Consider the following 11,845-nt stretch of genomic DNA (forward strand, 5'->3'; position numbering starts at 1 on the left):
AATTATTATTATCGTTATGACAATGGTAATTATTATTACAATTATTACCATTATAATTTGTATGAATAATATTATTATTATTATTATTTTATTTTACTTGTAAGTAGTGAATATCAACACGTTCATCCTTCATATTATGCTGTTAATCATGTGACAGGGACATTTACGACTGGCACATTTTTCTCGGTCTGTGATAATAACTCCCTGATAATCAGCAACTATGATCTTAGTTAAGGGATGAAGTTATCCATCTTGATTTAAACTTGCTCTATCCGTAATGAGACATGCTCTGCCTGTGAACGAATTATTATCACTGATGGAGTGGAGAAGATAAGCACTTCACTTCTTAGGGAGCTGATTGAAGTGATACACTCCTGGAGAATTCAGTTCACTTTAATTTGTCCTTTCATTCATAAGTATGACAGGAGGGTTTAAACTATATGGGCGTCATTTTACAAATTATGTTTGAACCTTTTTGACCAATGTGCGAGTTTGATTTAAGTATCAACATCCGTATCTCATACTGATGTTTAAAACACCTGAAGTTGAGAGAACTGGTCGATGGTATGGTACAGTCAGAGACATCTCAACAGTCACATGCAAAATACTGTATTTGAACATTGAATCGAACTGTGAAATAAATATGAAATAAGAAAGACACTACTCTGGATTTATGAAGTGAGTGTCATGCCATGTGTGCCTGCCCTGTGGTCTCCCTGTGTGTCTGGCTGTTGGTTGGGCTACACCTCTTCCAGAGCAGGTGACACCTCAACAGCTGCACTATATCCGCTCTGACTTTCCTCTCAGTCTGGGCCCGATTGTTATGTCTAGTTGAAGCGACGGTCTTGGACCAACGCTGTTCTTGTGAGAGACCCTGTGTTTTTTTGTATTCAATCGTCTGTGTCCTTGTACGAAGATCTCTGGCTGCCTCTCAGCTACTCAAGATTTCCAATCTCTTGCCTGCATGCCCTGTCGCTCTGCCGCCGAACCGAGCCCCGTTCCCTTCTGTCCAACTACAGGATCTGCCAGGAGTTTTGCAATAAACCTTTTAATCTGCTTTCAGAGTCTGTGTGCTGTGTTCTAGGTTCACTCAACACTGCATTTAACAGCGGGTGTACATACATATTTTTGTATGTATAAATGTATCTAAAAAAGACTTGATATACAAATAGATAATTCATCTCACGACTGGCGCTTTTATTAGGGATCTTGAGTAGCTATTTAAATTATTGTTCAGTTCATTTAAGACACTGTGAAACTGATATATTACTGGAAAGCATATATCATCACAGAGAGGGACGTTTTTTCAGTAATGAATTTTTCACGATTTAAGTTTTAAATGACAAGAGCACGAAATTTCAAGGGTGCCGGACAGGGCAAGCTTTATTAAACACAGCAAAAAAATCAGGAAAAAAGATGAGATTTCCAAAATAGATTTTAAACAAATGTACATGTCAATAAAAAAAAGGCAAAATAGCTACCAAATAAATATTCACATCAACAACAATATTTTTATTTGACATCCTTAAAGATGTCTTACAATGATTATAAAACAAGAGACAGTATGTACAATCATACAACTTTAATAGGACATGCTTAGGAGTTTGACTGCACCATTGTACCACACACTGACTACAACACAAAGGCTGCATATTAACTGACATGACCATCCATCCCATCTTCAGAAGGCCTGGCATCAGCTCCGTAACCTAATGGACAATATTAAGATTTTTATTTTTTAAACAAGCCTGGCAATAAATTCGTAATGTACGCTGTAATAATGGATGTGGGGATGTCTGCTTGTGAGCCAACCCTCTCTGTCCACACTACCAACCCAAGAGCCAGTCTGTTTCCTTTGCTGAACTGTTGCCATGGCAATGCTGAGGAATTCGGTGTGTGAACATGAACTGGAAGCCTTTGTGCAAATCACCACATTAAGTTCCTCTGATTACCGGGGACAGTCCACAGCTCCATGAAGACGCTACAACCATCTTTGAGAGCTATTTCCAAAACAACACTGGGACTCACATCATGCTTTTGAATACTAAAAAGAAACACAAAATACACATTAACCAAATAAACAAAGAATGGAAAAATAGCTTTCTTTGGATAGGGCCAGCCTGTGCATTATGATTACTTGTTCTCCTCACATTATTTATGTTTTTTCTCCACGCACTAGCCCTTTTTACAAGATGAATTATAGACATTTGAAGTAGATTCCCAATTTTAAAAGTATATATTGTCAACTTACTCAAGTAGTTCATTTAAGTCCTGCTTCCTTAATACTTTTTGATTTCATGATTATGCCAAATTAACAGCAAATTCTAGCATCTCCAACTCAAAGAGTGCCGTTTCCTCTTATTCAGATACTCCAATCTATTTCATAGCAGGACATTGTCATTGACTATTCTATATACCAGTGGCTACTAACACGGAGGAGATGGGGCAAACACAGAGCAGCAGCTCTTTATACAGCAGAGATGGTTTCAGTCTATGACATGGTTGTCCATGGAGTGCTATCGCATGACAGTAATCACAAAGCTGAATCTTTATTGCCACACAGGTTCTCTTGCATCACACACTTAAATCATTATTGATTCATGGTTAGAAGCACAGAGATCAATGCTGCACTCATAACCATTAAGACAAAGATTTAAGCTCTGAGAAGGGTTCAATTGTTTTTGATTCATATTCATTGTTACGGTAGGCGCTGCTTATTGAGGGTCAATAGATTAACAAGAGTGTGCGACACCAAACTAGTGATCTTGGAAGAGAGTCAGATTGGGAATGCTACATTGGATTGTTGCAAACGAGAGAAATCCACAGGCGTATTACAGTAGTCAAAATATCTCATTGACTTCCGGGATATGAAAGGCATTTTTCAAAACTGCATACCATTTGTGAATTGTTGACAAACTGTCAACAACGCAATGCTACAAATCTTGAAACTGCAAACCAGATCTTTCCGTTAGCAGTCGCCCTGACTTATTAGTGTTATCCTCGGCTTTTAAAATGCCTCTGAACACTTAGACTGGCATCATTAACCAGACACGGCTTCATAAATATCACTCCACAGCTCTGCAATGAACTGTTTCTTATGCTTTTTATACAAAAGCATCTTTTCTCATCATTTGAAATGTGTCTGTCCCATCACCAAAACAGTATTTCAAAATAGACATCATCTGTTACAGCAGACACCGGAAGCCCAACTAGACACCTTTTTTGGGGGCGTTTCCTCATTTCTGCAGGTGTGTTGTATACACACAGCCTCTTCAGCACTGAAAGCCCGTGGAGCAGCGCTGTCCAGAGCTACACAACCATGCATCAACAATCCATGCAGGTTGAAATGGTCTAGACTGCTGTCTGCACAGCAGCCTGCGCTCACAGCTCTTCTCCCTGCTCTCATCACTACTGAGACAACGAGAACAGCCCTCTATGTAATATCTCTCGCTGTGGTGTGTCCCTCTACTCCCTCTACATCTCTGGGCTTTCACAAGCTTACATGGGGACACCAGCAACAAGCTATTTCCCACCTCACACACCTTACTAAGAGGGATGTACAGGATGCTGCTACTTCCTGATGGTTTCATGCTAGATTTATTTTTGTACTAAGAAAAATATCCATTGAATTGTCTAAGAGGCATTTACGTCACAAGATTAAACGTCACACATTTCCAATTTGGACAGAATCAACATGTGCCTAGAGATAGTAAAATCATACAGATGTAACACCCTTGTCGTTGCATACTGTTTACAGGTGAGAAAAAATGCTAGCTGGATGATCAAACCTTGACTGATATTGTTTCTCTGAAAACAAGATAAACAGAAGTGGAAAAAGATGGATGTGCGCTAAAAGGTTCAGGAGCAAGTGGACAGCGGAGTGTCCACCTCTACTGAGGGGTGTTTGAATTCCGGGGGGGTGAGGGAAGGATTCAGCAGGAAGCCCTGATAAAGCCATCGTGCCCACCCCCCCTTCCCCGAGACCAAAGAGGCAGGGGCTGGGGGTTGCATGTGAGGACTGTAACCCAGGAGGTCTCCACTCACATGACCGAGCAGCTCTTGGTCTTCTCCTTCTTGAAGGTGGAAGAGAGCAAATCCGACTTGCTGGGCAGGTGGAGCAGTCTTTTGGACAGGCGGCGGGTGGGGCTTGGCTTGGGGAGGGGCTGCAGCTTGTTGATGCAGGCCATCGCTGCGGTGCGGAACACGCTGTGGATGCTTTTCTCCGAGGTGAACGCTGAGCACTCCAGGTAAGCTTCCACGCCCAGCTGCTTGGCCATAGCAGAACCCTGCAATACACGTGATGAATGATGAATGCTACCGTTCATAATGTCCTGTGATATATTTTCACTGTTTTTTATTTGCACCAGGGTCAACATGTTGTGTGGATTTCAGGAAGAAATGCCCGAAAGCTCATAAAATGGCTGTACAATTAAAAACGAGGATGCATGCCATGATTGACGATATATCCTCGAGCCATTTGTCATCCTACAAAGACCAAATAGGCTTTCAATGGGCTTTCAAGCAATAAATATTTATCCCAAATTATCCTGAAGTAATTGAAAATGCTGGCTAGAAATAGCTGCTCCATGGGACGTGTACTGATGTGATGCTTTTAAACCGGCGTTGACTACATTCCTGAATTCTTTTGTCTCACCTGCTCATAGGTTATGGGAGTCTGTTTCTGATTGGACAGCTCCATCAGCGTGCAGACATCCGTGCGCAGGTCGGTCTTACAGCCGATGAGCAGGATCCGTGTGCTCGGACAGAAGTCCAGGATCTCAGTTTTCCACTGTGGACAGAAAAGGACAGTCAGTTCAGTAAATAATCACCTGTCGTCATGTATACAGCAGGCTACATTTGAGAGAATTACTGACATGGAATACAATGGAACACAAAGATGAATCATAACTTGAAATGAAAGTCCTGAAGTCATTACCTTCTTCAGACTGCTGTCCACAGTGTCAGGACGGCTGATGTCAAAACACAGCAAAACTGCATCTGAGTCACTATAGCACAGGGGCCTCACGTTATCGTAGTATGGAGAACCTTAGAGGGCAGAACACAGATAATCACACATGTCGATAAATGAGAAGACAATCGTTGAAAACACGACAACCAGCATCTGATTACAAGTTCCTCCATCAATGCCCTCAATGCAGCGTTTCAGAGGAGTCTTGCACTGCAGCCATTTTTAAACATTGCCAAAGGTGAAATGGTAACACACTCCCAATCTTTGTTAACTTTTATTGTTTCTGAGTGTTTGATGGAAGAAGAGCCTTTTGATATTTTTAAAACTTTAAGGTCAGACTAGTTCTTTTCTGGTGCCACATTAAAGGCATGTTTTCATTTCAAAGGGACAAGGATCTGCTTTGTAAAATGTTTAAAGAGTGAATTAGTAATTCCTTTTAACTGGAGATTGTTTCCGGAATTGATGTCGCAACAGACAGTTGTTCAGGGCAAAAAGGGTGACCGAGCAGCAGAGTGGCAGAGGCAGAGAGAGCTGCAGGGATTATGTGCAATCGGCATCACTTCTCCTGCTGAGCCTCACTTTGCTGTCCCTGAAACTGCTCTTTCCTCTGCTCCTGTATCCTCTGATGGCATTTCACAGGGAGAGAAGATGACAATCGAGCTCTAAATCCTCATTGATCTTCTCTTGCAGTAGATTACGCAAGTGGAACAGTAATCTTGGGGCAGGCAGACGCTCCCACTCATGCTCAGAATCCTTAAGTAAACCACCCACCCCCCAAAAAAATCCTCTGCTCGCCGCGCAATACCTTCAGTTCCTCTGTTACCACAGCAACAGCCTTGGAATCCGCCATCTACATCAGGCATTCCTCCCAACTCTCTATAAAGGCTCGCTTTAACTGCCAATCAATCACTTTACACCGCAAACTGCCCACCCACCTCCTGTTGGGGACATTCCTCTGCTCTGCTACAGAGTTGGGGACCACAGACATACATCGGTCACACACAAAGACACAACACCACACCCAATGATACACAGACTCGCTATTTCAATTTGGCAGCAGCCAGAGGTCTGTGATCAGATGAAACCGAAAAGGAGCAGCTCAATGGGATTACCATGTTTACTTTAGGCTCTGTGTGAATCCAAAAAGGAATTCAGTGTTCCTCTTATAGCTACAGAGAACAAAAGCCGTCTGTGTAATTACTCGTTAGATATTACACAACCACCCTAATTGATTTACAGCGTAAAAACAATGCATCAGGAGGAAACATGAACGAGCACCCACAACATGGATGTGTGCATACAGATCGGTTTCATGAATACTTAATGATTTTCCACATTATCAAAGGGTAAAACTGAATTTGCCAGCTGCCAGGCGCTGTGAGTGGAATAATGACAAGCTGCGATGAAATTCCTCAGGGCTCAATGTCCTGAAGAAAGTAAACATTGCAGCAGAGGAACAAAGGGACTTGTATTAAAACCCTGTTTCTAAGCCTTTGGATACAAAAACATACTATACTGTTAAGTAGCAAATTAACTGAAACATTGTGATTAAACTAAATGATTTACTCCGGCTGTATTTTTACAGACGACAACACCATAAGAATGCAATTTACATTATTGCCCTAACACTGTTTACACCTCAGGCTGAGGAGAAAAGCCACGCTTATCTGTGAGACAACTTCGTGTTTGCTGACTGTAAAAATCGACACACATTAAAATCAGAACAATTAGCACTACAAGGATGTGTGTGTGCATATGTGTGGAGACTCTAAGATGTCTCATCGGAGAATCAGAGGCAGAGCGCTCTATCAATCTTCCCAATCACCCTCAGGAGGTTATCCCAGCCAGCAACCTGGTGTGATTCTGCACTAAAAAGCCACTGATCTAAACACAGCGATCGATGGAACGCGGCACAGGGGTCCAAGAGTCTTTGAAATTAAAGCTGACAAATGAGTTACCCTGTCAAGAAGGAGGGGAGATGGAGGGAATGTATAGAATATTTTTTCTTCTTCAAAGAAATACATTTTTTTATCAAGGATGCAGGATTCAGTGGGCATATGTATCCTATCTCCAACGGAATTAAATAAAAAAAATTATGACAGTGTAAGTATTAGTATTTGAAGCTTCTCGGCATGCTGTTCGGGTAGAGAAGCAGTCTTAGGGGCACTCTCCAGACACTCCAGGACCCAGTTTCTAATCCTGGAAGAAATAGCTGTTTCTATTATGTCGAGAAAAAGCTTGGAAGAGAGGAGGGAAAGCAGAAGTGTAGCCAACTGAGGTAGATCACAAAGAGCCCTCCTATGCCATTAATCCTTCACCCCCTGCAGTCTGATATCACAGAGTGCCAGTCTCTGTCGCTTCCCTCTCTTCCCTCCTTCCCCCCACTGCAACAACCCAAAGACTGGCTGAGATAGATCAATACACATGCAGAGCCTGCTCCCAATGCTCCCCTTTCTCCCTCTTCTCAACAGCATGCCTCGACAACAGATGGAGAGTTTCTGAGGCATGAAACATGGAGAGTGAGGCTGAGTAACTGCGGGATGGAAGGAAAAGAAAAGAGCAGAACCAAACTCCTCAGCTGAGCTCAACTCCATCCGCCTTGATGGTGCGGTGCTCAGAGTGTTGAGGTAGAAACTGGGCCAGATGAGAAGTAGACTTCGCAGGCCGAGACGACTGTCCTTGTGTTTGTGCGTACAGGTGGGGGAGGGGAGGATCTGCTTGTTTTGTGGGTGCATGAGTGAGACTGCAAGGGTGTTTTTGTGCATGTGCTAAATCAACTGAGCGTCACAGCCTATCTTCATCATTAGCACACTCCTCAGTGAGAATGCAGGGGTCAGACAGAGTAACGATCCAGTGATGGGATGCGTCACAGATTTGCCCCTCCACCCACACTCAGCCGACTGGGAAGTTGCCGCTGCAGCTGATAACTACAGAAATGACCACAGCCAGGACAAAAAAACACACTACATTGCGTCAAACAGTTGCTCCCTGGTTTCACATGCCAGAGCCAGTCAGAATCACGGCTGCAGGGCCCTGCAGGGAGCGGGAGGACGGCTTTGTTCCTGAGCATCACCACGTTGAGCTGTTAACAAGCTTTATTTTGTAACTTGACACTGTCAAAGCTCATCCCACTCTGGATTTTGACGTTGGCGCAAACAACAGATGTAAATTGACATGCATTGAATTAAAAGTGTATTCTGCTAATAATCTTTCATAAAGCCACAAATCACAGCTCAGAGGTAAACATAAATAGATTTTAGTCGTTAAAATTCCAAATAGCCTGTTAGTTTGCAAGAATAGTTTGCCTTCACCTTTATTCTAATTAAAAACTGAGCTAGTGCAGAAATGCTCAGGCAATAAAGTGATTTGATGCATTGTTTAATCATTTAATTTCATAATGCAAAGAAATACCAATAAAATGGTGGCAGCCTGAAAACAGACTGATCCTTAAATGACTTATAGCAAGTCATTCGGCCATAAATACTATCAGTCATTTGAAATGTCCATTCTAACATTTCATTGTTAATAGACAGCTATCGTGGTTATCCATTAATATGATTATTGTCTATTAACAATGTCTCTCCTTCACACTCATACAGATGGTTTCATCAGCTTAAATAGATATTGGGTTCATAACAAATCAATCTCATTCATTAATCATACAATAAATGACTACAGTGTGTATACAATATCTCTTCAGACGCAAAGGCTTTATCAGCAAGACCATTCAACCAGGAATGTATTACCCACGAACACTATAACGAGTTTCATTATTCACTCTTCATGAGTTATAGCCACTGGATGATGCCCCCCCCCCCCCCCAGGCTGATTAAAACCGGTGGATTGATTTTGTCCTATAAATCCATGGCGGGGCTGGGAGAAGGAGCTGCCTGCCATGTGGAAGTAGTGATGAGGTCCTTCCAATCAATGAAGGGGAGTCAGGATAATGAGAAGACCCTCTCAGTGTGGGGGGCTGCAGCAGCACAATGAGAGCAAATTACAGTAAAACGAAGAAACTCTACGGTGTGGCCAACAAATAGCCCCTGTGAGTGTTGTCCATTACCTGCAGCCCGACATGAGATACATGACAGGTATCTATAAATAATGATAGGGAGGAGGGGGATATAAGTTTACCTCACACTGGAACAACAGAGGGAAAATTCAGTTTTTAAATCAGCCCGAAAGCATGTTGCAAATAATATTTAAATCCCGATAAATAACTTCATGTGGAATACGTTTTGCGGACAATTTCATCTGTTAATTGATAGCTGTCTGTAAGGCGCGTTAGCCACAAACTAACCAGTGTAATTCCGCAATGTGCTTGGGTTGTGAAGAAGTGACAGAGGAAGGGGTCAACAGAGGGAAGAAAAGAGTTGAAACGGTAAAGGATGGGAAGAAGAAAAGTGTAAACTGAAACTGAAAAGCAGCAGATATAAGTGTATTCAGTCTTAATCCCCTGCATCATGCTGCTCTAGTGGGTGACCCGCAGCACCATATGGAAGCAAATGCAGGTCACCAGAGTTCCTGAGCTCCCTCCTGTCTGTCTGCTCCAGAAAACCTTCCTGCTCAACAGGATGTCTCTCTGTTTGCCCATCATCCCCCGGCACCAGGCACATTCCCATGCTGGCCAGAGCAAAAGTCCACAGTCTGGGATTATAAAGCAGGATTTGGTCTCTGGAGGAAATTACTCGCACTTTTTCCCTGCCGCTTTTGAAAAATGAGGGGGGGGGGGGCTGAGAGAGAAATCATTGTGCACTGAGCATAAAGGGAATCAGACAGGTGCTGCAGACCCATGTTCACAGTATTCAGGTCAATACGCCGAACAGCAGATCCCCGGGGAGATCCACACTGACACATTGACCCTTTTGTTCACGCTTAGCTTAAATGAACATATGATGCACAAAGTCAGCAACAACAAGTGAAGCGGCATAATCCCCGTCTCTATGCCGAGTTGCTAGTGAAACATATTGGGCACAGAAATGTAATTGGAGATCTGTCAATCTTTTCTCTTGCCATGTGCAAAAAGCATCTAGTGATATAAAACGGCTTTTAATCATCTTTCATTTACAAACTCAAGATGACTGAGACTCTGCAGTTCAACAAGTGCACATTTAGTATGCCACTGCCTCAGCGATACATGAAAACAAAGAGGATGGTGCCTGTCCATTAGCCTTTATGTAATCAAACCCCACTATAATATGGTCTCCTTCATTCCAAGATGGACAGGGTTAACATGTCTTGAGACCAAAAGAAGAATACCTAATAATAAATTATAAAACGCAGCTGAGACAGACGCTCATTACATTCACTGCGCATTGCCTAATATCCTCCTTCAGTGCCGCAGGCCATGATAGGCCAGAGAGACCGAGACAATGTGATGATCAGGTACCTGAAGTGTCCCACAGACTGAGCTCCACTCGCTGCTCCTCCAGCTCCAGAGACGCTGTGTAGTTTTCAAATACCGTGGGCACATAGGTCTGGGAAACAAAACACATGAAGGTGTCATTAGTGGGGAGGCGTCTGTCTGTTAGTTACAGGGAATTTAATTAATCATTCAAATTAAAAAAAACATTTTGTCCTGCTCAATTTGAATACATTGTGAATCAATAAATCACATTGATCACTGCATTTGCAATACAAGTTACAAGTTACAAGTCTTTTATTTTATTATACATATTGCACACAGGAGTATAACGTGAAACAATCCTTATTGTCTAAAGGATACAATTCCATACGCGATAAAACAGTGGATGCCCCTGCATGTATTACGGTAAATGCATACAGAATAAACCAAGAAGACAACATGTTATGAAAATGCGCATGAAAACTGACTGCAACATGCGCACCGTTTTTTGTGTGTGCCAAATTCAATCATTTTAATATAAGTTATCACTCTGATTATCAACACAACTAGCACATATGTACGTGGATCCATGTTGAGTTCATGTTCACTAACAGAAGACACATTATAGCATACCTCTGGATAACAATCCTTTGCAAGGACTTGCAACATCGCCGTTTTTCCGCATTGTACGTCTCCCACCAGAACCAGTTTACACCTCACCACCAGCGGCTGTGTAGTTCTCCTCTCCTTCATGGTGTCGGTGGCGGCCCGGTGTTTGTTGCAGAAAATATTAAAATCAAGAAACAATACAACACATAAATCCTGCCAGTGTAGTTCTCGGAGGATGCTCGCAGTTGGTCTGATTTAATTTACCACAGCGGGTCTTTATACAGACGAGCATCAGCCAATAGGAGCTCACCATTCCACAGGCTTCTCGGGGCTCATCTCAATGAGCAAAGGCAAGGATGAGGGAACAGCTGCGGTACGAACAGGACTTTTCTAAAAGATTAGGTGCAGATTACAGTGCAAGATTAAACCTTGTTGTAGGAGTTTCATCAGCATGTTGAACTGTTTTAACGGAAGTTGATCGAGTTTATGGAACATAGGAGCAGCAGCAGGCAGTCGCTGCAGACTTCTGTTTGTTTCACCTGTCGGTCTTGTCACCATGGTGCAAATTGATAGATTAGATTGTTGACTGGCTGGATCAATAGCAAACCACTGTCTGAGGACGATGGGAGAGCAATCCACAATGGACTCATTAGTTTGCCCTGATCTGCACTCGAGTGTCAAGTCAATTTAATCCAAACAACTCAGATTCTTCTTTTTCAAAAACCATTCTTCCACAACTGGTCTGAACTTCCCTGACAGAGATTTAGCAGATTGTGTGGAAGTTGATATAATTTGCTCTGGAATGAGGCCAATTACCACTGAATCGATTGACAAGGATTTCTCACAAGTGGTCAATTTTCTCTTAACTTCAACACGTCTTGGTTACAGTCCCTGTGATCGTCTTCTAAAACAGACTCGTATAC

General features: G+C 42.5%; 1 protein-coding gene across 2 annotated transcripts; it reads right to left on the bottom strand.

Moving 5' to 3' along the window:
- Window positions 1-1,356: 1,356 nt before the first annotated feature.
- Window positions 1,357-11,254, bottom strand: rnd1b (Rho family GTPase 1b). 2 transcript variants are annotated; one of them, XM_056424081.1, is made up of 6 exons: window positions 11,187-11,254; window positions 10,947-11,060; window positions 10,359-10,446; window positions 4,937-5,046; window positions 4,655-4,789; window positions 1,357-4,286 (listed from the first exon to the last, which is right to left on the bottom strand). In XM_056424081.1, exons 2-6 carry the CDS (start codon window positions 10,980-10,982, stop codon window positions 4,041-4,043), a joined length of 615 nt encoding a protein of 204 aa, XP_056280056.1. In that variant the 5' UTR covers window positions 10,983-11,060; window positions 11,187-11,254; the 3' UTR covers window positions 1,357-4,040. The 2 variants fall into 2 exon arrangements, with proteins under 2 accessions (XP_056280056.1, XP_056280055.1); XM_056424080.1 differs by lacking the exon at window positions 11,187-11,254 and having other exon boundaries at window positions 10,947-11,122.
- Between the last annotated feature and the right edge of the window lie 591 nt (window positions 11,255-11,845).

Source organism: Pseudoliparis swirei, chromosome 9 (genome assembly GCF_029220125.1).
Source record: "Pseudoliparis swirei isolate HS2019 ecotype Mariana Trench chromosome 9, NWPU_hadal_v1, whole genome shotgun sequence".
Taxonomy (NCBI): domain Eukaryota; kingdom Metazoa; phylum Chordata; class Actinopteri; order Perciformes; family Liparidae; genus Pseudoliparis; species Pseudoliparis swirei.